At 39.7% G+C, this 27924-nt stretch overlaps 1 protein-coding gene across 4 annotated transcripts; it reads left to right on the top strand.

Moving 5' to 3' along the window:
• Positions 1 to 412: 412 nt before the first annotated feature.
• Positions 413 to 6490, top strand: LOC306704658 (monocarboxylate transporter 2-like). Of its 4 annotated transcripts, none has more exons than XM_079171101.1 (6): positions 437 to 541; positions 2319 to 2477; positions 2592 to 2822; positions 2974 to 3117; positions 4535 to 5392; positions 5507 to 6490. In XM_079171101.1, exons 2-6 carry the CDS (start codon positions 2336 to 2338, stop codon positions 5728 to 5730), a joined length of 1599 nt encoding a protein of 532 aa, XP_079027227.1. In that variant the 5' UTR covers positions 437 to 541; positions 2319 to 2335; the 3' UTR covers positions 5731 to 6490. The 4 variants fall into 4 exon arrangements, with proteins under 4 accessions (XP_079027230.1, XP_079027229.1, XP_079027227.1 ...); XM_079171102.1 differs by having other exon boundaries at positions 446 to 519; XM_079171104.1 differs by lacking the exon at positions 2319 to 2477 and having other exon boundaries at positions 413 to 519.
• Positions 6491 to 27924: the final 21434 nt, after the last annotated feature.

Here is a 27924-nt window from a genome sequence, read left to right as displayed (position 1 = left end):
ATTAATTTTTTTATAAATTAAAAAAATCAAGAAAGATGTATGACTAAAATAAATTGTATTTCATAAGGGGTTACTACCTGCAACAGTATAATTGATTCACCAGTAACGTTACTAGAAAGACAACTGCAAATAATCTCCACCAGGAAAACATATGAAAACAAAGGATAACCATAATAACTAATAACGCAGTCAGTGAAAAAGCATGACCTGAAAACGAAAAATAAGTCAAAATTCAATAACATAATTTAAGGCATCATTTGGATTTGGATTTATATAAAGTTGCATATCTCAAGCTGCATTCTTTTGCATTATTAAATACTGTAATCTTTTTTTCCGAACAACGTCACCTGACATTTAGAGCCAGGTTTAGGATATCTCACGACCCCTAACGTAGCTCACAAGATATTTTCCGTCTCCACTTTTGCAGCTGAGCTGGAGTTACCATTATAGCGTCACGGGACAGGACACGAGGCTGCTCGGTCACACTCACTCCGGGGGTCAAGATTCAGAGACGTTAAGGTGACAAGCTTCAGATACTGAGGTGATGTTTGTTTAAAAGCTATGTTAAATGGGGGGAAAACAACTTGCTGTTCATCCTCTGGCCTCCACTGTTGACTCGACTGCGATCCAGCTAAGAGTTAGCTGCTAACTTTCTGAAAGTTGTTACTCATAGAACTTTGAGGAACTATCGCTTTAGTGACTGCACGTGGTGCTTTTAGAGTGATTACTGGGAGACAGACGTACCACTCCGTTTTCCTTTTGCTGTATCAAAAAAGAACAGAAAATGCCAATACACTCACTTTTTATTGTATCTTACTTATTTTCTACTATCAAGGCGGCAGAGTGGTGATCTTTTTTTAAGCAAGCATCTTTGACCGAAAGTGGTGCAAGTGTAAGGTACAAACACTTGGCAGGGAAAGTCTTTGTCAAAGCACTTTGTAAACTCTGTTTTTAAAAGGTGCTATATAAATAAAGTTATTGATTTTATAATATTATTATTATAAAGTTCACCATTCGGTCAACTGTCGCATCAGTTTTGTCTAATTTACGTTAATTGGCTCCGTCACAACATTCTGTTGCAATTATTCTGCAGCTTATAGAGGAAAATATCATAAAAGTGACCATGAAGAAGTTTAGATAAGATAAGATACTCATTTATTATTATTTATTACAGTGGATAGTGCAAACAAGATACATAGTAAAACAAGATCAAAACAAGTATTGTAAATAAGTAATAAACAGTAAGGAATATTAACTAATTAAAAAAAGTAAAAATCCGTTTTGTTTTATTGGGCTCCATCACCAGCATATATGCACCTATATGTACAGTATTATACTGTAGTAACACAGAGAAGGTTACCTTGACACCCACAGACTCCGAGCAGAAGGTCCGATGCTGGTGATGTCTGCAGAGGGAAGGTGCCACTCTAATAGCCGCCTTTGAGTTGGACGTCAACGTTACACAACCGGGCAATCTGGTCAAACCCGAGACTAAACATACTCTCATTTGGGATAACATCTCCAAAAAAATAAAAAATAAAATACACTCAACCAACCGCAGCGTCAAAGTTGCTGATTAAACATGCGGCTAACTCGCTACACAGATGGTTACTGCACTGACTTTAGCACTGACGTTAGCAGCCAACAATGCATGCGTTACACAAGCGGTTGAGTAACACAAACAGAGGTCACTGGTGTTCAAAGCAAACGCTCGACAGAAAACCTCTAAAACTATCTCACGTCCACGCTTTCGCTTATTTAGTAAAATAGAGTAAAATGCATTGAAACTGTATCAATGAATTAGTCGCAGCAGCAGCAGCAGCAGCAGCTGACCGAGAGAGCGTGACGGAGGGAGGCGTGGTGACTGTGACTCGCTACAGTGTAGCGATATTCTTGCGAGAGGTCCCACTCTGTTGTTTTTTTAAACAAGCCAAATGTCAGTGGAATTAAGGGGAACACTAGTTTTTAAAGATAACCCATTTCTCATAGAGGATATCTTTTATTTGGTCTTTTGGAGATAGATACATCGTCTGTAAGTTAATGGTTTAGTGTTATTTGAGAATATATTCATTTACTAAAGATTTCTCAGTGCTCTTCATAATTATTTTTGAATAGCTGAAACAAATTACTGGGGTATTCTGGTTATATTCTAAGCTAAAGCGATATCTACTGTAACTCCTCGTAATTTTAGTGAAGATAAAAGTTTTTGTTGGTATTCAACAACCACATGTCCCACAAGGCTTCGACAGAACATCTGTGGCTGAGACTCAAGGACTCATGTTCTTGTTGAATGTAAACAAAATAAATTTTGTCTACAGGAGGGCTGTTGCTCTGTATGGTCACTTGTATTTGGCATGCAAGCACACGTGATGAGATCAAGGGCCTTAAAGCAGGGTCCTCCTGTTGTGAGGCAGCCACAGCCTCTTACAACAACAAGGCTCATAGCTTGACCATTACAGTTTCGGGGAATATCAGAGGTGAGCTCTTGCGATTAAGGTCTGCAGCACGTAAGAATTACCACAGCTTTGAAAATGTGCACTTGTTTTTTGTTTTTTACTCTGCTTCTTTCTTTTAACTGTTCTTACTTTCAGCCGGTGGATCGAACATGCCCCCTTCAGCAGCAACCAAAGTAGGCCACACACCACCAGATGGAGGCTGGGGCTGGGCTGTTGTCTTTGGCTCTTTCATCTCCATAGGATTCTCCTATGCCTTTCCCAAGTCCCTCACCATCTACTTTAAGGAGATTCAGGAATATTTTTCCGTCTCCTACAGCGAGATTGCCTGGCTGTCCTCAGTCATGCTCGCTTCTATGTATGCTGGAGGTCAGTGGCAATCGTACCCTTTCATGTTTCCCATCTACACTTTGGATGAGCAAAGTTATTCATACATTTGTTGTCCTTTTTATTTGACCAAAAACAGCTGTTCAGTGAAAGAAGGTACCAATAAAATGAGATATTTCTCTTCTCTGTACAGGACCTGTGAGCAGCGTACTGGTCAACCGCTTTGGCAGCAGACCCGTGGTCATGGTCGGTGGGCTCATGGTCAGCGCTGGCATGGTGCTTGCTTCTTTTGGCCAGACTATCATGCATCTGTATTTGTGCGTTGGAGTTATTGGTGGTAAATAATATTTCAGTTTTTTTTTAATAATAATCACAATAGATGAGCAAGTGTTTGCTAGTAGTTTGCTTAAGCTTACTTTAAGTTTGCTGCTGTTCTTTGTCATGTTTGCTTTATGTTGCCTGGTTGTGACCAGCTGACAAACAGAGGATGAAGGAGTTTTTTTGATCATCTGTCAGTCGTTTGTGCCTCTGTGGGGGGTAAACTTCCACCTTCTGTGCAATGTGTAAATATCTTTCTATTAGAACAATACAAGGACTTGTGTTAGAGACTTTTCTTTTCTTTTTTATGTCTTACTAAATCAAATGATTACAAAAATCCCCACATGCTTGCATGTACGCCAGAAGACATGATCATACTAATACCACCAAGTAAACAAAGACTTTAAACTTAAATCTCGTCTAGACGCTCCACCTCCTGTGAGCATGCGTACTGGTCAACCGCTTTGGCAGCAGACCTGTGGTCATGGTCGGTGGGCTCATGGTTAGCTCTGATGCATGGTGCTCGCTTCTTTTGGCCGGACTATCATGCATCCGTATGTTTGCGTTGGAGTTATTGGTGGTAAATTACAATTTTATTTTTTTCAGTAGTAATCATGTTCGATGAGCAAGAGTTAATTTAGATTTTGAGGAATTTTACTACAAAGTTTGCTGCCGTTCTTTGTAATGTTTGCTTTTGTTGCCTGGTTGCGACCAGCTGACAAAGGGAGGATGAAGGAGTTTTTTGATCATCAGAGTCAGTCCACTAGTGATGTTTTCTGTCACTGTGGGGGGTTAACTTCCACCTTCTGTGTAATGTGTAAATATTTTGCTATTGGAACAATACGAGGACTTGTGTTTGTGACCTTATTCTTTTTGAAAAGGTCTTACTAAATCCGATAATTTCGAAAATTCCCACGTGCTTGCATGTACGCCAGAACTCACGATCATAGTAATACCACCAAGTAAACAAAGACTTAAATCTTGTCCAGGCGCTCCACCTCCTGTGGCACAGAAAATAACTGTACAGAGGTGAAGAGGGCGATTTTCTCTTGGAATTAAAAAAGTATTCGACCCCTACGGCCATAAAATTAAATCTGTCAAAAATAGTAATTAGGTCTGAAACAAACAATTATTTTCATTACCGATTCATCTGCAGATAACTTCTTTGATTTGTCGATTCATCAATTCATTGTTATTTAATTATATTATAATTTTTATGGTGTAGTTTTATAAGTTTGTATTTAAAATCAGAATGAATCCCTGGACAACGTGTGACACTGAATATTAACATTTGAATAGTGTCCACATGCCTTAATGTTTCTCTGTCTTTAAATTTAGTTTTCTTTAATGAGACATCAGCATCACAAGTAATAGTCATGTGAACACATGTTGCACTATTTATGGTAAATCAATGAACCATTCTATTATTCCAACAGGTTTGGGACTCGCCCTCAACCTTCAGCCGGCCCTGACGATCATAGGGACCTACTTTAAGGTCAAAAGGCCGATGGCGAATGGGCTCGCCATGGCAGGAAGTCCAGTTATTCTATTCACTCTGGCTCCTCTCAATCAGTTTCTGTTTGATTCTTTTGGCTGGAGAGGGAGCTTCCTCATTCTGGGAGCCATTGTTTTGAACTGCTGTGTAGCTGGCGCTTTGATGAGACCAGTCAATTCAAATACCCAACCAAAGATTGAACTACCAGAGCGTAACAGGGCAGCCGCTGTGGAAGCTGCTGCTTCAGACACCAGTGAGCAGTCTGCTGACCTCCTGACTGGAGAAAACCAAGATGAGAGCAAGAGGCAGGGCTGTTTGCACACATTCATAGATCTCTCACTTTTTAAACACCGGGGCTTCCTCATTTATCTCATTGGTAATGTGGTCATGTTTTTTGGGTTTTTCGCGCCTGTGGTCTTTATGGCTCCGTATGCAAAACATCAAGGGATTGATGAATATTCAGCAGCTTTCTTGCTCTCTATTTTTGCTCTGGTGGACATGTTTGTGAGACCAGCAACTGGCTTCATTGGCAACACCAAGTGGATTCGGCCACGGATCCAATACTTTTTCAGTTTTGCAGTTTCATTCAATGGTGTGTGCCACCTTTTATGCCCACTGTTACCTGGATATACGGGTCTGGTTGTATATGCTGTCATCTTTGGTTTTGGATTTGGGATGGTTTGTGCACTGCTTTTTGAAGTTCTGATGGACCTTGTTGGAGCTCATCGCTTCTCCAGTGCAGTTGGACTTGTCACCATTATTGAGTGTGGACCGGTGCTTCTTGGACCTCCACTTTCAGGTTTGTGTACTTATGAGACTATGATTTTATTTTTTTAAATTTCAGATTATAAGTGCATAAACGAAATGTGGGAATTCATATGGTGACCAATGAAGTGTGCATCTTCTCTTTCAGGAGCTCTGGTTGATATTTACGGGGAATACAAATACATGTACTATGCGTGCGGAGTGATTATGCTGGTGCCTGGCATATATTTCTTCATCATGCATTACTTCAACTACAAGAAACTGGACGAGGAGCAGAGGCAGAGTGTGGCTGTGGGGCTGAGGCCTTGCGAAGAGGCAGTAAAACTTAAAATGAGCCAGGATGGTAATTCAGCACATGAAACAGATGGATGAACATGCTGAGTAGGATTTTATTTTTATAGATAGACAGATGACACTGCACAGGCTTTAATTCAATTCAATTCAATTCATTTGTATAGCCCAAAATCACAAATTCACCTCAGAAGGCTTTACAACAGCAGACAACATCCTCTGTCCTAGGACCCCTGCATCGGAACAGGAAACCACACCCCCCCCCCCCTCCCAAAAACAAAAACTTAAAACGGGTAAAAAAAAGGAAGAAACTTTAGGGAGTGTAACAGAAAAGGGATCCCTCTGCGAGGATGACCAGAAGTGCAGTAGATGTCATGTGTACAGAATGAACAACATAATAGCATTACAACACAGTCAATGCACATGACATAAATGATTTATATGAGTAGTAAGCAGAATAATGATAATTACTACTAATAATAACAGCAGCAGTAATAGAAGCCAACGGATGATAGTCATAATAAAAGCAATAATGATAGCAGTAACAATAGAAATGTGACTAATAATAACAATTATATTGTAGGTGTCAGGCAGGGCCTCGGTCCATGTGCAACAACAATCCATGGAAACCTGCCAGGCGAGAAAGCACAAAGACCCTGGGGAAGAAGCAAAGTTATGTGCATTAATGGGGCTTGAATATATACAGATGGGACATACAGTAGGCCATAGGTTATTTTTGACTTTCGATGGAGTTGTTGGAGTCTTTGGACCTGTTCAACATTTGATATTGTATTGGCTGTTTGACTGCATTTTTAAAATAATAAAATATCATTACATCATGTATCAACCGTTACTCTACTCTTCTTTCATACATCATCCAGAAATGCTGCAGTTCCCAATGCATTTATCATAATGACTATCATTCAATATGGGTCCTCTTTGTTTTTCTAGCGGCTGAATAAATAGCATCTTTCCCGAAGGACTGATAAAATAAAATTAATGAAATCCCAGCAACACTGTTTACTGCCATCTTCTTCCCACTAGATGGCACTGGACTCTACCATGTGATACCTCAAGGTGCAACACACACATCTCCCCTATTAAACTGCAATTAAACTAAAGGCATCTTCATTTGGTGGTTTGGTTCTTTACAGCATTGCTTTCCAAAGTCAGGGTTGTGACCCTCCCAAGGCCTGGCAGATATTAGGAATGTGTTGCCAAGGGCGAAGCAATTAGAATATCAGAGAATTAAATGTCTGTACACACCACATCTTAAAATAACTTTCCTGAAATCCCTTCCTGCTGTCTATAAGTTTAACTCCAACTCTTTTCCAGAAAAAAAACATCTTTATTCACTCTTCAAGTTTTAGTCTACAGTAAAATACATTTTCAATGCCATGGGGATCTGTACTGCGGCTTCACTTTAGTACAGTCGTAAAAATTCAGTATGAGGTTATGGAAATGTTTCAGCATCAAACTTTTAAATAAGTCTTTGGAAACCTATGTGCATTTAATAAAAAGCCTGCATTTGCATGTGAAGGTGAAGAACTGAAATGTTTTACTTAACCTCGGTGACATTAAAAGTATTGTGCATGTAACGCCCGCACATTTATCATTATATCATTATATTATATTATTTATTACTGTAGCTACGGGCCTTGAAATATTTCATATTTATCTTATATGTTGTGAAGAACCGAACAATACATGATCAAGGATTCTCCCTTATCCAACAACCCGCAGGGAAAGCATCTGATACACAATTTGCATCCTTTGCCGGCTCCCATCAACACATTACAGGTCAAACTTTATACTTTGACATACTGCCTTAGCCTATTACAGCCTCTTCGTGCCACACCTTGAGCACCTGCAGTACAAAGACACACAGTGGAACCATTCAGGAGAAGAACGATGCCATTATTAGAGATGTATGCTTAAATGATCCATTGCCATCATGTCCCTAGGTGCATATTGATTTCCTTCTTCAGATGGATGAAAATTGCTTAAGTAAGGGAATCAATACATTTATTTATAACCTAAGTTAACATTATCTGAAAATCAGATAAACAGTGTGAGTCCATGTCTAATGTGTGGGTAGTCTTCTCTTTGGATGCTGATTTAATTTAAATAAAATAAGTGGGTATTTTGATCCAGTTTTACACACAAAGCTTACGTTTTGCCACAAAACTGTCACAAATCAAATGTTACTCAAGTAAAAGCACATTCGTATTATCAGTAGTCATTGAAATGAATGATTATTTTCATTAAATCAGTTCACAATCAAACAATATTTTAGTTTCGTGAAGCACGATAACATTATTTAAATCTGTCTTTTAACAAATATAGGTACAAACGTGGTTATGCAGATGTGACACATTTTTTATCTATTCCAATATTGGAAAAACATGATGAGTGGACACAAAGTGAGATCTCCAATTAGTGGCAGTTCCCATAAACTCTGTATCATCTCCTTACTGAACAGCTTGAGCATAATCACTGTGATAAACTGAGACTGATGTCAGTAAATCTGACTTTAATTGGGACCAAGACGATTAAATCCAGGCAGCGCTGCATCCAATCCCTGTGATGACTGCTACCATGCTGAGACATAATGTTTTAACCATGCTGCTGGTTCGAGCAGTTGATCGGCAAAGTTCTGTTTTAACCACACAGTTGGGATATCTGTAAAGAGGGGAGTGATACTGTCATTTTAATCCAGCATGTTTGTTAATAATCTCTGCTAATCTTCTTTATCCACAGCAGCAGCACTAATCTGTCTTCACAATGTTTGCACTCGGAGGGAAGGCGACATCATGAAAATACCAGAGACTTAAGAGTTTATTCATCAGTCCTCTGGACGGAGCTGTTAATGACACATCGCCGGTCTAAAATAAACATGGATAGCCGGGGCAGCTAACATGGATACACAGGGCATGTTGACAGAGGAGCGATTACCATGTCAGTCTATCCAAGGAGCTCTCAAGGACTCAATCACACCTTCCGGAGACTAGAGACACCGTGTTTTGCAGTGTGCCTTAACTGACTGTCGGCCCTGATGAAGCACAAGATTTACTGAGATCATTTGGTGAAAACGAGGCACAGAGAACCCTACTCTCAAAATCAATCCTCTTTGCAAACCGCTACCGTAACAATGACCATGGCCACCTTGATATTTATGTGGCATGAAATCATCTGTGTTTATCAGATTTTTAAAAATATATATATATTTTCTCTTGCACATGCGGTCAACATCTGAATGTGTAGAGGGAAAAAACAGAGGAAGTCTAGATTTTGTTTCAGAGTCTCCAATCCCTGGAAGGAAGCCTGATTTCTGTTCTACAAAACACCCAGATAGCTGATTATACTTGTTAATGTTCACCTTGTAAACAGAGGCCTTGTTCTACATGGTTACTACCTATGTAATATACTCAAGTAAGTAAGTAAGTAGTGTTTTGAGGTACAGGATCTAATTTGCTGCTAATTTATACTTCTACTCCATTCCATTTCAGAGGAAATGTACTTTTTACTTTATTTATCGAGCAGTTACATTTCAAAGCCAGATTTTTCTTATGAAATACAATCCATTATTAAAGACTAAAGAGCAAATCGAGAAATTAGAGAAGCTGAAAGTTTTGATTGTTGATTAATTATTAGATCAATCAACTTATTGGTTCCCCCCAGAATTAAATTACCCACAGTTATATTTATTATTATAGTATACTTAGCTCCACCTCAACCATCTACAATATTACAATGACGCTTACATGTTAATGGATCTATAATAATAATAATCAATCATATAATAATATAACATTCTTTAAGTGGTCATTATCATCTCTTGGCTAAAGTTGAATATCATTTTAATAAGTATAGTATATCAATACATGAAAATAAGAATAATTGTGTTTTTATTAAATTTGAATGAGCCATTCTTAAAAAGGAACAGTGTGTAGGATTTAGTGGCATAAGGGAGAAGTTTTCAGAAGTCGGTTCATCAGTGAGTGACCTCATTTCACTCGATACATTTTTATTCTACAATATTGATTATAGCTTTAAGTAAAGGATCGGAACACCTCCAACACCGCTGGTGTATTGTACTGAGAATCAATATGAAGTTTAAAACATGCCAAAACCATAATGGAAACGTGAATCTCAATAATCGTTGGATAAATAGCATTTTTGCTTTACCAGACCAAGACGGTTTGATATTACAGACACTCAAAGTGTCAAACTGTGCCGTTACTGCTGCTGGACATTAGGAATCCTTGTGGAATACGAATTGGACAAAACAGGCCCTTATGAAGACGGACATTTTTTGAACTCAAACAAAAGAGGAACTTAAAACCCTAAACTACTCAATCATGACTAATGCGTGTAAAAGAAATTGAGTCGCAAAGCAAAAGGACTTAATGAGATTATGTTACCCATAATTAACAATCTGTGAAACACATTTCCCAAAACCGAGAACACTACGGCTCCTTTGTCCCTCGTTGAGCCTACGAATGTGTGAATTATCATCCGAACACACATTTACCCCACTTTTCAGAGTTGACAATGCAGAACCCCTGACCAATATCCTTAATCTGCCACTCAAAATACATTTAGCCTTTGTGAGAACAAATGTGCGCCGCAGAAACACTGGTTGTGGAGACTCTCTGCTGCTTATTAGAACCATTCTTCCTCTTTATCTGGTGAACACAGACAACCACTAAAGCTTGCATGGCTGGGGACGGTGGTGCTGTTGTATGCATATTACAGGAAGAATATGAGGATTGTCCCGTGTATTATAATCTATCCTTTGAATACCACACTGAATTGCATTGCTACATGCTACACAACTTTGATTGAAGAGCTAAAGGACTGGATGACATAAACTATCTGCAGGCACTTCACTATTTACACATTGTGCACACACGCAGTCTCTAATGCAATCTGTGGCATGTGGATGATAAAAAGTAAGTGGCTTGTGTTTTCAGTCTATCAGGGCAGCACACTTGAGTGATGAATTCGACCTGAGATAACATTGTAAGATTTCATTTAATTCCTCGGGCTTGATTTGGAAAACAGTATTGAATCTAAGATTGTTCCCAATCCCCACATGCAGACGCCCGAGATAGGCATTCAGCGTCATGTCCTCGGGGATCGACACCCAGGCCTCGGCTGAGACTGAGAGCATGACAGAGAGACTGGGCACAGAAAAGAGAGAGGAGCAGAAATAATTATAACAGCAACTGAGGCGTATCGGCTTGTCCTTGCCTCGGAATGAAAAGCAGGATGAAACATGATGGCACAAATCAACCGCAAGCCTTTATTCAGTACCTGATTCACTGATAACATCTGCGTAATTACACATCAGGAACCATGTAATACTGAGATTCTGTTACCGTATTGAGTCATTGGCACATTTCTTTTCCAGGACCTGGAATAATTAAATGTATCATTACTCTGACAACAAATTGTTGATGAGCAAAGAGCAGCGATGACAGTAGCTCTCCCTGGGAATGTGGGATGCATTAATGAATAGCTTATTTTGATACCCAGAGCGCAGTCATTTTAGCGTCGCTTGTCTGAGCTGAAAAGGGTTTGAACATACTGGCCTTTGTAACTGCGAATGAGTGCTACAGTAGCTGAAGTGAATCAATGTCATCAGGGCTTCTTTGTGTTTCAAGGACAGTCTCTCCTGAGTCTGAGGCTGACATGACGAGGTTGTTGACTGTCACAGCTGCCTCGCTAAACCCCCCAAAGGTGTGTGATTAAATTCCCATTCTTTTCCTAAAGAGTAGTGAAGCCATTTAGAAACCTATAAACCATATGGACAAGCCAATAAAGTGTCTTTAAAGCAGAGCCTATAGGTTCTCTCATGACAAATGACAAATGACAATAGAAACTGGATGTATTTGTGTGCAGCACATATTATAGATGAACATACGTCATGTGGTTGAGTAACAGCTTTTAAAAAGGAGATGTCAGTAGCTGCACAGGTGGGGAAAAAAGTAATTTAAAACCTAATTTTCATCTTCGTAGGTTTTAAAAGTATTCTTTAGTCATTTTGAAAAACTGTTTCAAGGACTAGTGAAACCACTCTTACAGGATAACGCTGTTGATGTTGATATCGCTAACAGGCCCGATGGAAAGATTTAAAGCACCAAGTCTCCCTGTCCTTCACCCAGTAAATAACGTAAAGTTTGATATAATAGTTTCTGTTAACAAGGCAGACTAGGTGCTAGGTGAATGTGGGGAATTTCCAACCTCTCTTTGTGAGTCATAGTTTCTTAAACTGCGGCTGTGTTTTAGGACAGTTTGATTCAGTTCTTTTTGAAAAATCCACATTACTGTGCCAGATTAATGAAACATATTCCTGCTGCCTTAATGAGGCTTGCTGTTTTGGTGACTGAATAAATAAAGCCTAGAGGTGAAAATGAAATGAAAAACCAAAAACTAAATTATTTGTTGAGACTTAAAGTACAAGGCTGGTGTTATTCTTGTCTTAACGTGTTTGCCTTCCAAAATCACTGTTGTGGAAAATAAACTGAATTACTGATGGGACAACGTTATGGTTAAGGTTTGGTTTAGACACAGACACATCTTGGTTAAGGTTTACGGAAAGATCATGGATTTGGCATGAGTACTTTTGTAAACGTTAGGGGAATGAACACTTGAATAAGGTTATGGAATAATCAAATGATGGCATTGTTCTTAAAACAAAGTTGACTGCTGGTTGGAAACAGGAAAGCGCTCTCCCATGTTCAATATGTTGTTGACCCATCCATCATCGTGACTTTGTCACACTATAATATCATCAACTGACTTCCTCCTTTGCTCCCACCATAATTACTAACAAAAAAAAAAGTTGGGCTTTAACGTTTAGTTAATGTTGGTTTCTTTTACCACGACAGCCATCATTCCGTAACATTAATCGAGCAATTTGAACCTTTTTCCAAACACCAACCAAGCTGTTTTAGTACGGAAACCTAACCAAACGTGAACCACAGCGGTGAGATGAGAAAACCTTTTTTATTTCTGCAACAATGATTTATTTTGACAGCTCTAATAGGCCCTGATGAATATGTCGTCCTGTCGGTGCTCATATGTATTGTTGTAGAGCGGACGCTTAAGCTCGAAATGTGGAGGTCGACTTGAGAAAATGGCTTGAAAACATTATAATCCTAATATATTTTTATTGCAAGCTCCTGTGTAATGAACCTGTCCAGTAACGCTTCAATGACACTTCTTCCCCTAAAATGTGTCCAATCATTCCTGTTCCTGCCTGGCAACCCAAATCAATGATCAACCTTTTAGTCAAGTATTTGTTAGTTCTGCAATACATGTATAGGCTCCATTGAAGCCTAAGGGAAGAATTAGAATACATATCCTTTATTTCTCTCATGTGAAAAATTACACCTCAAAGAATTATTTGACATGATTTTCAGAGATTTTAGCAAGCAGTTGCAGCAAAATCTATCTTTTTAATGGAGAGTTAACAACTAATGCAACAGAATGACAAACCCCATAACTCACAAACTGACTCCTGTGCAGCCAATCAGCTTTAATATATTGTAATGTATTCATAAGGTCGTTCAGTGGTGATGGATTGGCTGAGCTTCAGAAAGTGGGAAGCTAATAAACAAATTTGTAAAGTCTTTATCCTCCTTTACTGTTGCAGCTCCAGATGCACAGCAACATAAACAGTTCTAAATATGTCAATCAAAACATAATTTTACTATTAAATCAAGAAAAAAATCAAATATAAAATGGTGTGTATGATGTGTAAGAATGATTCTTACAGCACGCTTTGGCAACAACAATAAAAAAAGCATAAAACTAAATTAATAAGTTCAATATGATCTATTTTGCAGTTGAAATAAACTGCTTATATAAAACAACCAAATAAGCAAAATATACCCAAACCACCGAAATTAACCTCATCATTGCAGAGTGAAGAGCATGATTGCAAGCATTATACAATACCATGTTTCCAAAAGCAGCTCTTTCAGCTGTCTAAATAGGATGATTGCTGCTGGTCTGAAGGGTCCTTCAGCGAGAGGAGCTTTGTAGGGAAGAGAAAGAGAGAAAGAGGTAGCACATGTGGGAGGTGCCAAATAAAACATCACTGATTAACTTGTTTAGTACTGTGCAGTGATGTTGATGTACGAGTGTGTGTGTGGTTGCACTTGTTTTAGCCTGAACATACAGCTACATTTTCCCTGCGTCCACATGTCTAAAGATGGCAGATTTACTGACGGTTTTGATAAAGGAAAATGAAAGATGTCTGAGCACAGGTGCTCTCTGTTTTTTGCCTTCTCTTTGAACAGCATTCACGGCCAGGTGAAGGACAGAGTCAAAGGAGGGCATCCTTTGTGCAAGATGCTGATCCTTATTATCTTTTAACAGCAGGATGATCTAATTATCTCCCCATGTAACTGCTGTGTGTATAGCTAACAGCAACCATTTATCAGGACACATTAATTGAAGCAGACATTCACGATTAATCAGTTATTCTGGCTACTGTCATGCGACACATTACTTTTGCACACGGAACCACATCATATAGTCAGTGGTAATCATATATAAATAAATATATTTCTGTTTGTATAATTCAAAGAAGTGCTGTAATGACTATAACTCTTTTCAGTTTTTCTAGACGAGTTCACCTGCATTATGAAAACAAGAGACCACTCAGGTCCTTTGTGTCTGATCCAGAGCTTCTGGTTGTGGATTAGCATGCTCATTACAGCCCACGTCTATTCTGTTTTAAGCCATCATCTGTGTCTCGTCAACCTTCATCTGAACCCAAGCATCAAACCATGTAAACTGGTTCATGACACTGACTAAATTTGATTATCCCATCAATATCAGTTTATTTTATTTTTTTTGCACATGACAATTCTGCAAGGGAATTGTTATTTAAAGTATGTGTGTGTTAAATCTGTCCTCTGAAGTTTCCAGTCTTGAATGCAAAACATATATAAATTTGTATGATAAAACAAGAGTTGATATTTTCTTTGAATGTGCAAGATCCGAGATTGGGATCATTTTGATTGCCTCTCAACGGCTCTCATGGTGACGGTAAGACAGCAGCTCACAGCTAACGGTGCTAAAAACGCAAAAAATTGCAATCTATGACAAAAGTGCTGACAGAGCTAACAATGTTTACCTTAAGGGGGACCGGAGGGTGGGTGCTGGAATTCGCCAGACAACACTCGGGCGTCGTTATCAGCTGTATCAGCCATACGAGAGCAGGGAAAGCAGCGGCCGTGAGCTAACGAGTGGGGCACGCTCACATGTGCTCACATGCACTAAAAGCACACACAGCCGGCCCGGCTATGTCAACAAAGCAAGGTGAAGGTCTGATAACAACAACAACACACACGTAGACATTACTCTTTATCTTTACATAGCAAATAGTAGTTTGCTGCTATATTAATGTATGTTCAAATGCAGCTCCTTTAAGAGGGGGCCAGCGTTGTTGGTACCATGCTTGGTGTCGTCATAACTTCTGTTTAACAGGTGAAAGTCCTCATAAAAAAAGTGGAGTAAAATACAGTAGAGGGAACAAAAGAGAGACTCACTCTATACATCTGCAGTATACTGTATATGTTGTTTTCTGCTGTTGAGTTATGGCAATAGCACACAATAGATGATAGGACCATAGACTTATCAATAATGCATAAGATAGTAAGAGAAATGACAGGCACTCTGCTGGTAGGCTCTCTCCAGAAGCAAGCCATAAATTTGCAGGGCAATAACAATGACTCTTCTCAGGGAAATAAAGGCCACCCTCTGCTCCCCATAGTCATAAACCTGACTCACTCTTCCATTGGTTGGAAGAAAAATGCTTCCTTTCCCACCACACAGGAGTCATACACAGTAGGTACTTCAACCAGCCAACTTGATATGCAATCATCTCTCTTTACAGAGGAAAGAATACAATTTCAGTTTTTATATTAGCTATTTTCCTATTATGCCTGTGAAGGTGGAGGGAACTAGTGAGCACAGTAATGGTGAAATGAAGTTGAACACCACGTGAAAATATTCAAAACAGCCTTCCAGTAATTCTTTCACTTCGACCATCTTCTAATCGTGTTGTGCAGTCTGCTTCTTGCTTTGTGGTGGATCTTTCTGCATGTTTTTCAGATACATTCTTTTTTTCTTCCTGTGCAAGAAAGCTTTGATTTGTCTCTACATTTACATGAAGTCAGGATGTTTCTCTCACTTTTAGCCAAGTCATATTCTAGAAATATCCTTAATTTTTTGTCGAGAGTCACGAGAGAAGATGGATACCACTCACATATAGTATGTTGGTTAAATATAAAGCAAGAGCCAGGGGACACTTAGCTTAGCTTAGCTTAGCTTAGCTTAGCGAGGCATAAATACTAGAAGTATTTCCAGTCTTTGTGCTAAGCTAAGCCAACCAGCTACAGACCATATCTTCATACTTACAGTCCAGATATAAGAAGGGTATCAATTATCTCTACTAACTGTTGGTAAGAAAGCAAATAAGCAAAATGTCAAACAGGAAATTGGTCCCCATTACAAAAACATTAAAACGATCGCTAGCTTCTTTAACTGCACAAGGGCAGCTTCCCCTCTTCCTACCCACTATTTCGGCCCCCTTGCTTGGACCACACCCATCTTCACACTCTGCGTTCGTTTTGATCTTAACTAAAGAGCTGTACATTTTCGTGACTGCATCTTGCATGGTTGTGACACTATTGCAAAGACAAAATCTGTTCACAGACGGAAATATAAACACCTGGGGAAGTACTCAAAACTGCTGGTAGTTCCTACTACAGTGCGTGTCTTCTGGACTCACACACAGACTAACAAAGGTGTAAACAATACCAGCCACACGCTGTTACGCGGCTGGTAAATATTGCTGTTATAAAGAGCAGTATTAGATTTTTTATATATATAGAATATAGAGTGAAGCACACAACAACGTACTGTTAAGGCTTGATTTTTTGGTTCCATTGTCAAAGTGACATTTCTTGAGTTTGAGTGTATTAATGAAATGGAAGTACTGACTGCTCCTCCTGAAAAACACAAATATATGAATATAATGACGCCAATACTGCAGAAGAATACAAAAACGTTGCTCTCGGTGGTATTTACAGTTTTGACCAACCAAGCACACAAGTCAAAACAGAGTAAATAAATTAATTTCTTTCGAATTCAATTAAAAAATTCATTTAAATTCAAGGTTGACTTTAAATACAGGCTGCCGTTTGACTTTTCACAGTCATAAAACACAGGTCGTCGTTCTCATCTGTAGCAGAGTTGCCTAATACCATCTATCAATTCTTCCCCACCCAACCATCAGATAACAGAAATAACATTATCACTTATAGAAAAGTTGACCTCTGCCGGTGAGGTTTCTCAACCGGTTCAAGTCATATTCAGCCAGCAGTGGCCCATAACAAATACTCTTTTGGGATGGAGAGCATCAGGGTGGGTGTCCACAGTCAACCCAAGTGAGCCGCCGTTAGAGTGCAAACAGCAGGTTTCAAACCATTTGGGGTTCATTTGTTGTGCTGAGTGCTTTCCACAAAAGGTTGCATGAGACACTCTGACCTTGTCAGGTTAGACTGAGTTTTCTGCTGAATCCCTTTAAGTCTGCAGAGGAGACCGGCAGAGATTTGACATGTCTCTCACTGGTTTCATCCTGAATTATGGCTCTGTATTACACCCATTTTATGACTAGTTTTTGGTATTTGGCAGTAGCAGCAAAAAAAAAAAAAAGAGGATGTATTTATACAATCCGGCATCAACTATAGCATAAAAAGACACAACCCCTTTGCATGAATGATCTGGTGTTTGCATTCCTGATGTACAACATACGGCCGTTACAGGAACATGACTAAATTATTATGTCCATGCCATTCAGGTGCTAATGTAAACATCCGGAGGGCAAACGTGGTTTCATCTCAGGCGATGAATAAAGGCCTCAGAGGAAGACTGGCAAATTCAATTACATGAACAACCACAATTTCGGGGTTGTCATGTGATGAGATGGAGCCAACAGGACTTCAATGTGCCATGTCAACCGTATGAGAGGAGGACACTGAAGGCAATGACGATGATTGATTGAATGACTTTCAGGAGAAAAAATGTGAAAGATATAATCTCCCTGTGTTAATGTTTACATCCGATTCTTCAATCTTAAAAAATACGGAATGCACATCACACTTGGCATATACATTCAATCTCTATTATTAACACAATCCCAGGCCGGGCACTTAACCCAGATAACCGCTGACGGACGATGACTTTTTTAAAAAGGCAGGAATAGAAGCCACCTATTGTATCAGTGTTTTTTCGTCACCTATATGCCGGAGAGACAGCAGGTTTTACAGTAGAAAATCTCAGGAGGCACAGAGGCGGTTACTGGAATGGAACGGTGAAGCCCAGAGGCAGAAGGCAAAAGCATCTGCTCTCTCTGGAGACTGTCATCAGCAGTTTGAGCTAAAAGAATGGCTACTTATGTTGAAATGCTCTATTTTTGTCTTCCTGACACTGCAATACTGTACCCCTCTTTGTTAATTTGAAATTGTCATAATGTGCATGCAATGACATTTGGCTTGATGGTAAGATCAAATAATGTCAATCGGACCCGGGAAATAATGAAGAGAAGGCATTTCCAGTTTTAAATGATATGCTTTGAAAAAAACAGAACTAGGCATGCATTGCGTTTTTTACCTGAGTTTTCTCATATCACACCTCAGGTGTAGAAACGTTTGTGTCCGGGAAATGAAGGAGTTGTTTGGCCTGAGAGAAATATGCATCACTCTTATCCACGACAAAGATATAATGGAAAAGATTAATATCCTTAAAAGAATCTATTAAATGTTAAGATCAACTGATGTAAAAGGTGAGACACTCAATTTCCATTAAAACATGAGGGGTTCAGCGAATTGAAAAAAAAAAAAGACTCAGTTATTCTAATAACAGTTTGGGCTGATTCTACCCGCTAAGACATTAATACTCTACTGAATAAGATTCAAAGGCCAGATTCTCACACTGCCTTCTAAAGATAATCTTATTTCTTACTTGGCTGAACTTGTGAGTTGGCTCATGCAGATAAAGTAGACACCAACTGTTTCCCATTGACCTTTCCAGAAAGGAGCAGCGAATGCTTCAGAAAACAAAAACACTCAATGAAAATGCAAATGAAAGGGGTCCCTCACTTTTTCACTGTAAGTAATTTTCTGGCAGTGATTTATTGATCTCACAGAGAAGATATTTGAATTTTTAAACCAACGGCAAGATAACATTATCTTATTTTGTTGAATGTTTTCACAGCAATGCAATCAAACAGCCTCTGTGAACGGAAGGCAAATGTGAGGATTTGTGTGAAATTACTGCAGTAATGCCTGTAGAAATATATGACTTATCTACAAGAACCCCCCCCCCCCCCCCCCCCTCCTCCTCCTCCTTTCTTGTTCAGAATGCATTGCGTGGTGATGCATGACATGATCTACAGCATGTTATATATGCCTAATTGCAATTGGCCTCCTGGGAAAGGAGTTATTGTAATCAACGTTAATTTCATCTTAAAATGTCACATGTTTTCTGGGGCAGCTAAACCTTTAGTGATTCCAGTTGTGACTAGAGTAGGCACAGCTGAGGGGGAAGCGAAATAGAAAACTGCTACGTAGTTTTTCCCAAGACATCTCCTGCTCTCCCACCCTGAGCAAAACACAACGATTTATTGACATTTTTACTCTGCCTAGCCACCCTCGGCATAAAGTAGCAACCAACACCTTATCTTGTGGGCATGCCATTTGGAAAGGAAATTTGACATGGAATCAGACAGGCGTTAAGAGTAAACCCATATTGCTGCCATTATTTGTAGAATACATGACTTTATGTTGTCTTTCTGCAGATGTAAGAAGAAGGACGATGTCCCTGAGAATCTCATCACTGTAGGTATGTAACATTCAGGCCAAAAGCCCGTGGGAGCTTATGGGCCTGTCCATGCTTCCTGGCCATATCTGTGCAGACCGTTTTAGATTTAGGAGACAACTCTTGTGAACATTCTTACAAAAATTGTCTCTTTTTTTTCAGAGTTACTTTTCAGAGAGCAGCCGTCAGAACCTTTCAGGGAGGAGTCCATTGAATCAGCAGTGCGTGAACCTTCTTCAGAAAGAAACTGGTGGTCTGCGGGTCGAGAAAAAGTCTGTTTGATTTGTTTGTTGCACTGCAAGAATGATAGATAAAGATTCATTTTTTTCCAGAACTGGAATAATTTCAGTATAAAGTTTGCATTTTGTGTTTCAGAATTTAAAGTAAACAGGAAAGCATAATGCAGTTCAACACACTTCAAAAATGCAGAGTCAGATTTGTAAAGTTTACTCTCTTGTATGAGTACTGAGTGTAAAACATTTATCTATATAGAAATAATTTAGCTTCAACAAACAAGCATATGAAGGATCGAGAGGTATTTATTAACTTAATTAATGTACATGGTTATTTTACCACTGAAGTTAAAGGATTGATATCTTATTATTTTCTTGTTATCAACAAAATTCCATGTAAAGACAGAAAACAATGAATTGATCTGTACACATATTGCCTGTGAAGCCAAAGTCTCATATTACATATTCCTCTGCGTCACATTGTTGTCTAAAATACATAAATGAGCTACAGCTTTGCACTTAATGCATCCTTAAATATGTGATCTATAATTTATTTTTAGTCAATCCCTTCCACATAAACCGTCCTGCTGCCTGTAAATGTAGTTACTTAGGTAGCTCACCACCAGTGGGCTGTGTAAGTACTGAAAAATGGTTAGATTAAATACAAGATTTAATCATTTTGTAATGTTATTTATATATCTAAATGTGCTTCAGAGTTCACATAAATAAAAAAATAAATAAAAACGCATTATTTTGTGGGATGCAGAAATGTTTGAAAACCTGATAAAAGTATTTGAAGATAAAATGCATGACCAGTCCTGTTGAATATCATCACGCCAATCAAGACACAATCAGGTACAGAAAAACGTGTTTTGCTACGGTTAGCTAGCTAACGCTCCCTCGGATACAGTGACACAAAATGGGTCGCTTTTAAAATCAAACCGTGATGGGGGAGATGACCCTGCGCATGTAAAAGCTCCAAAAGGTGTGGTGAAGAAATTTGACCCTGAATTTATAAAACTTGGATTCATGACGGCAGGCAGTAACGCTGAGCCGACAGCACAGTGTTTTAAATGTCGTGAATTCCTGTCAAATCTCCTAAAGAACAGGGACAGTCTTCAGGCACAACAGAAAGTCATCACAACATTAACAACTCAGTCAAAAGACAATTTGAAAGCTAGCTATATGGTCGCTGCCAGTGTATTTTTTCAAATTTTTGGGGGTTTCGGCTCTACTGTTTTCAACATGGCGGCCGGGTCATACACTTTCTCATTTTAAAGCTAAACAGTACACTAAAATATGTTTCAGAAAACATTTGAGGCAAGAAATAGGCAATGCAGATTCTCGATTCATCAGCGCTGCCTAGTCCGACAGTTTGATCGGCGTTTGTAAGCCATTGACAGCTGTGTTAGAGACTCCTTGGCTCAGATTGGTTGTTGTTCTTTTCGGGTGCGGCGGAATCTAGAAACTTTTCTAGACGCTTCTAAGGATTTTCCGCCATAGCTTTTGCTGTACTCTTAGCTGCTGCTCCGTCGCTATTGCCTCTCCCATATGGCCAGCCAGAGGGGGGAGCCACTCTAGCTTTAACGGCTCCGTTACCTCCGATGTGCGCCAACAATTCTTTATATTTCTGAACAAACTCCCTGAGAAACAGATGGCTTGAATGAAATGCAGTCCTGTGTCAAAGCACAGTGTCAACATGGGAACATCTCTATGAACAATTAATGACCGCCCTATCTTCAGGAACCATTGTTCTGCACAGAACAACTCAGCAATTTATGCTATTTGGCTTCCACCTATATGTCCCAAATCCCCTATGCACAGAGTTGATTCTGCCAAAACCTCAGACATTAATGCTGCATTGTAGTCTCAAGCAGTTTCTTGCTGTTCCTCTCATTTCTTCTTCACTCCTTCCTGAACTGGGAATGCACCCCGTCTTCCTGAGCAAGCATCAAAATAAAATGTGATGTCTTTATGCCATAGAGATGGCAGTGTGAGCTGCAGGCCTTGGGCATGTTCTGCATGCCAGCGATAAAAAAATCCAGACACAATGCAAAAGTAGAGCTCACCATGTTGTGAAGGTGGTCGAGGAATGGGGAGGATCGAGTTGTTTCCCACGCATACAGATCGCAGCTGATTTACTCCAAAGAACAGCGCTCACTGCCCTTCTTTGTTACAACACCATTACATCTCCATCATAAGAACCCCCCCACTGTAGGTGAAGATTACCTTCGGCTGAATGGACATTATTTCTTTTCACAATCCGCTTTCAACTTCCTCTTCTGCTCAGCTTGCTAAAACATGTTCTTTCCTAATCTTCTTTTTTGCACCTTCCTCTAACGACACAAAGGTAAGCTGAGGACCGAGGGTTTACTTCTTTCCCTCCTCAAGCTATATATATCATATATATAACATCCCGACTCTCTCGTTAAGTTTCTTGGAATAACTTTTACTCACTTAAAATTATTAATTATGTTCTTAGTTCTCTTTAGGCAGGGCAGAGTAAATAACTTACAACAACAAAAAGGGAAAGAAAAAAAAGGAAATGTTCCTTCGGGAGCAAAAGAAATCCATTCTAAATGTGTAAATAATCGTTAATCATGTGGTCACAGTGATGCGAGTGGTGCCAGTTTCCCTGATTTGCATTTGTCAGAAGCATATGATCAGGTGGAGTCCCACCATGCCATCTAATTCAGAGGCAGTCTGCCTTTAAGACATGTGATACAGTCTTTACACACAGCGAGGCTGTACGGGAACATTTGTTTCTTAGTGCTCGCTGAGGGGGGACTCGCAGAGAGAGTCGCTGCTCAGAGGCTGCCTCTCACTGGAAGGATGCAGACGGTGAATGGAGAGATTCCACTACAGTTAATTAAGGAGCACTCGGCACGTGCCTGTAAATGCGAAGGGGCAAATGAATTCAGTGTCAGTGGGAGCAGCTCCTCAAGGGGATGCAGTGATATTTCAAAGGTGGAATTGAAAGAGCTGTAAATCTATTTCCTGACTCCGGCTTGACGGTCATTTCTGAATCACTGGACTGTTGCTATCAAAGTGTGGAGCAGAGAGGCAGAGTCACTGGAGTTCCCTCCTCGAGCTAAATTCAGAGTTATTGGATGGGATCAACATGAGCAGTATTATGGATGGATTTATGTCATTCTGTTGAGATATTTATATACTCTTTGTTGGGTTGCTCAGGTAAGATTTCTTTTTTTCTACTCCGGCCAAAAATAATAAAGCATGCCATTGTCAAGAGATTTAGCTTTTTGCAGAAAACTGGCAAATCATACATTTACCATGAAAATCTGTTTGTATTTTAATGCAAAATGAGAAATATTCACACATAATTATATTACATGGCACATTGTTGAGATAGACAGAAAGCAATTTTTTCTGGTATTTTATTCCAAGATATGATTTAATTTTGATTATATAGAGAATTGCAATGTCCTTTAAGATGTTTATCCAGCAATTTTGCAATCGTCTGAACTCTGTCATCGTTACTTTAGATGATTAAAGCACAATGAAAATGTGAAAGGGCTGAAAAGTATTCTGCACTCGTGAGTAGAGTCTGGAGAATGCACTTATTTTATGAATAGTATAATGGATGAAATACATCATTTTGATCAAAGTTTGTATACACTTAAAACAATTCATTATCATGCTGAACTCATATCCTGAAGAATTAAATACAAAAATATCAAAAGGCTGTAATATGAATTAATACATTTAAAAAGATGGTTCCTAATCTAATGCTTGTTGGCCATTTGTTGCTGTAAATATAAAACTGCTGAAACATTTTGTATTTTCACCTTCATAGCCTTCATAGCCACCCATCTCCTATGACCAGGAGCATACCTCGCTGTTGTTCTACTTCTTTTCCCGTTTTTTTAATTTCCAAACAGCCTAGTGAAACATTACAAGGCTTTTGATTCCTATTACTGCTGTGTCACTGTCACATTATTCTGACAGATAGAGAAAAGCCTTGGCAGCCAGCTGCTTGCAAAATCTTTCTTTAAGTTTGATTTAGGTGTTGAGGCAGGAGCACAGCTCAGGAGTTGAAGGGAGTCAGCCTGTCAGGGGAAATCTCTGCTGCATGGGAAAAACTCCCCAGGGATCACTCCACATTTGCAGCGTTGTGGCTCAGGGACAAGACAGGGCAAACTAGGAAGACGAAACAGTGAAGAAGTCATACTTATATAATCATGCTAATGATGAATTCCAATGACTAAAAAACTCCACTGAGGAGTGTTAAGGCCAATTATAGACCAGAGTGCTTGTAGAAAATCATGAAATTTATTTTGTGTGTGTGTGCGTGTCTGTGCTTGTTGGGGTGGGGGGGGGGGGGGGGGGGGGGGGGGGGGGGGTTAAGGTCATAGGTTGAGAACATGATGTATTTTGCTTTGACTCCACCTCTGCCGGTCCTTAGCAGATGTGTCCTGTCATGTCCTGGCTGCTCTGTCTGTGCCTCTGGGTCAGTGTGACTGCCATTCAGCTGTGTCAGGCCACTTTCTACGACACCATCCAGCAGCATCACGGGACTAGGCCTGGACGAACCACCATCCACATGATCGGTGAGTCCTTTCTCTCCTGCTGCGGGTTCTACAGACCTCTTAACAGCATCAAAATGAGAAGCAAATGTTTTCTTTAAATGTCATCTTTTCAGCTGCTGCCACCGGCCCTTGTTATGTTATTGTTGCATCCCGGGTGCGGTTGCTGCGAGATAATAACAACACTTGATCTTGTCGTGGGTTTATATTTCCATCTTGACTTTATTATACTCATTGATATATTATCGGGTAAGCTTAGACTAACAACCACTTATTCAGCGAGCACATTTTACAGGGGCTATTTTTTCATTAAGATTTAGTCTTGATAGCATGAGAATTTCTGTATTAAAGATCACAAAGACAGACAAAGAATGCCTTTGCGCTTTCCTTCTTGAGCTATTACAGTTGATATTCATGCTACACTGCTCCTTCTCAATTTGATCTGAGCGATTGTGGTCCCTGTGAAATTGCACTGAATAGAATATCACCAAATCATTGCGGTTGAACTTTTGTTTTCATCAGGCAGATGCGTGCCGTGGTTATGGTAAATAATTATGATCTCAGGATTCAATAGAGGAGAGGAAGCCGAATGCTGTCAGAACTTCAAAGGGAGAAGTGGCTGCTGGTCCTTGGTGTCTGTTATTTCCTCTCTGTGCCGGTGCACCTCAAGCATATCAGCAAGGGGTCTTTTCAATACTCTCAATATTGTGAGTCAGAAGACTTTCTGTTCCGACACCTTCATTTCATTACTCACGCATGCACATGTGTATTTGAGGGGAAAAACAAATTTAAAAGAAAAAGAAAAACTACACTCGCAAATATCTTTTAAAAAGTGGTCTGATGTCAACAAAAGGGAAATGGAATTAACATTTTAAATGTGTATTCAGGTACATCTTTGGAGAAAACAAGTTCAAAGCGAAGAATTTGAATCCTTCAGGACCCTCTGCCACTAAGAGTGTAAATGCGCTGTCATTCTATTTACCATAGTATGGCTAGTCCTCACTCCTGGATAAATGAGATGCCAGTTTTATGAGAGAAAGATGGGAAGCCTGTCTGGATTGATTCTGACACTGGGACATTTGTTCTGTGCTGTGTGCCGTGTGCCTGTTGGATTGGTGGGGGGATTGGGGTTGACGGGTCAGGAATTGGTGGCAAGAAGGCCATTGGTTGCAGACCATTGGGCCAATCATTAAAGGCAGCGAAATGCCACAAGTTCACGGAGACTGGTATTACCAGCGGAAATCGAGATTACAGAGGCCAGAGGGATCAGTTTGGTCCTTGCCAATAGAAATTTAGATCTATTGGAGGATGTTGTTTGGAAAACAACATCCTTTGGAAACAACCAAAGTGTGACCTGATGTTCAGACCCTGTCAACATACACAAACTCTACAAATGTGTAGCTGTAAATAAAAACACCTGTAGTGTGAAAAGGCATTCGAGAAAGTAAGATTACAGATTTATGAACGGCATTGCGTGGCTCAATCCAAACGTGTTCTCAGTGATAATTACTTTTGACAGCATATAAGCAACTGTTCCAGTCGTGCACTAGGATGTTGACAGCCTTATCGCAAAGAATACGTGTCCAGAAGTCCATTAGCTGGATGACCCTTGAATAGGTGCTTGCGTGTGTTCAGTGATTCGGACAAGGCAGCCGGCTTCCCAGGTCTACTTACAGATTGCTGCCTGCCACTCTCTTATATGCTTACGGCTGTTCTCTGCCTTCCTGGTAGAGACAAGTGTTGCTTTCTGCGGTATGATTCATGAGGTGCTGTATTTATTTGGTGCAAAGAGCGTGAACTGTGCACAAAAGAGAAAATGTTGTCTTTGTTGTGCGTCTGTAAAGTGCCGGGCAGAGATGTTTCTTTAGGGGTCATGCATTTCTCAACCCCTGGACATGTCCAGAGGAAACCACAGAAGGAGAATTCTCCTTATATAAATCATTGACTTGCTAAACAGAAAAATAAAGTCCCACTTGCATCGATTTTGAAACTTAATCCAGCATGAAAATATGCTTTGCAGGTGTGACAAATCACACTGTCAGGAGTAACATCTCAGCTCTTGTATGATATTTGGTAAAGACTGAAATGTATACTCACTGCAGAGAGAACAAAGGTGCATTGAATGTATGGAGCAGCAGTCTATTTCCCACAAGAAATCCTGCCATTGGCGATGCAGTGCATTATGTGCAGGTGAGACAAAAAGTATAGCGGCTGCCAGCGGTGGCCTTGCTCCTTGCTTACTCCCAACAGTCGGCTTTGTGGGGTCAACCTGTTCATAAATGGAAGGTCATCTATTCTCAACACTGTGCGGATAATCTCTTGCTTAGTGGTTGCTGTAAAATGTGTAGCTGCGAGTGAACAAGCATAACGAGATAAGCTATTCAGAGCAGCAGAACCAGGGATAAAAGCAGAAGTAACTCACTTGTAAGTATCCACAGTATCTTATAATTTATTCAGCCTTAAGTCATAAATACTTTACTCTGTGTGATATCCGTTTCACTGTCTTCCTCTCGCATCACACTACTATGATAGTCCTCTATCCGCTGAGTTATCCTCCCTCCTCAGTCCTGTCAGTCCCTCTTAAAGATTTACCATTTCAACACAGATGTAATTTCAATGTTTTTCAACAGTTTTCTTCAATAATATGGAGTATTACTTTCCAGAGTGAAAAAATACCGTTTAAATCCCTCAAGTCTCCCCTTCAGGAGCTTTAATAATGAGGAGTAGAGGATCAGGGCTTTTTTTTCCTCCAATGCACTCAAACAAAAGAAACTACTCGCTGGTAAAGCTCACAATGAAACAAACATGAAAAATGGATTTTCAGGCTGTCACAAACAAAGGTTGTATCCTCTGTGCACGGTTTTGGACACTGACAATTTAATAGCCTTATATAATGCATCCTGGAGGCACATTATTTTTGACATACATCTTCCTCCACCCATCCTGTAGACCTCCTCTCAACCATGCTCTCACTAGTGTCATTGCTGCTCCACTGCAGTGCCAATGGGAAGTGGCGTGCAGCCTCAGCCGGAGGCCTCTCCGCATCTGGAGCTCAGCAAACCCACTTTGTCCTGATGTTGTTACACATGCAACTGAGATGCCGAAGGACCCCTGACCACTCTGTACAACACCAGAAACTTCCTCTAGCCTTTCCAAGTGGATTTCATTTGCTTTATTGGATCTGTAGTAAGGAGAGGCAAGGCTGGCATATTTGACCAGAAATAAACTATTCATGTCATTTCCTTGGTTAGCCCTGAAAGAAAATTACATATTTAAGTAAATGAATCTAAGGACAATCAGTGGCCTAATTATTACTGTATGCTCACAGCTACAAATCGGTTTTACATATTTCAGTATTTCTCATTTATTTCCTCTTTTAGACAATGAATTATTCATAAGAGAGAGATCCTCTAAGCTTGTGGATATTTGTTTAAACGGCATGTTTAATTGGGGTCTTTCAGCCAATTCTGTGCAGGGGCTATGGTTTGTGGTCATAACGCTTATATGCAAAATGAATTCATCTGGCCCACAGCTTAATTAATTAGCCAGCTTTTTCCTCTTAAGACTACACCAGCTGACTACACCAGCTGTTTCCT

The sequence above is a fragment of the Pholis gunnellus genome (genome assembly GCF_910591455.1).
Source record: "Pholis gunnellus genome assembly, chromosome: 2".
Classification (NCBI taxonomy): Eukaryota; Metazoa; Chordata; class Actinopteri; order Perciformes; family Pholidae; genus Pholis; species Pholis gunnellus.
Note: the sequence above shows the minus strand (reverse complement) of the source record. Positions and strands in the feature narration are given on the sequence as shown.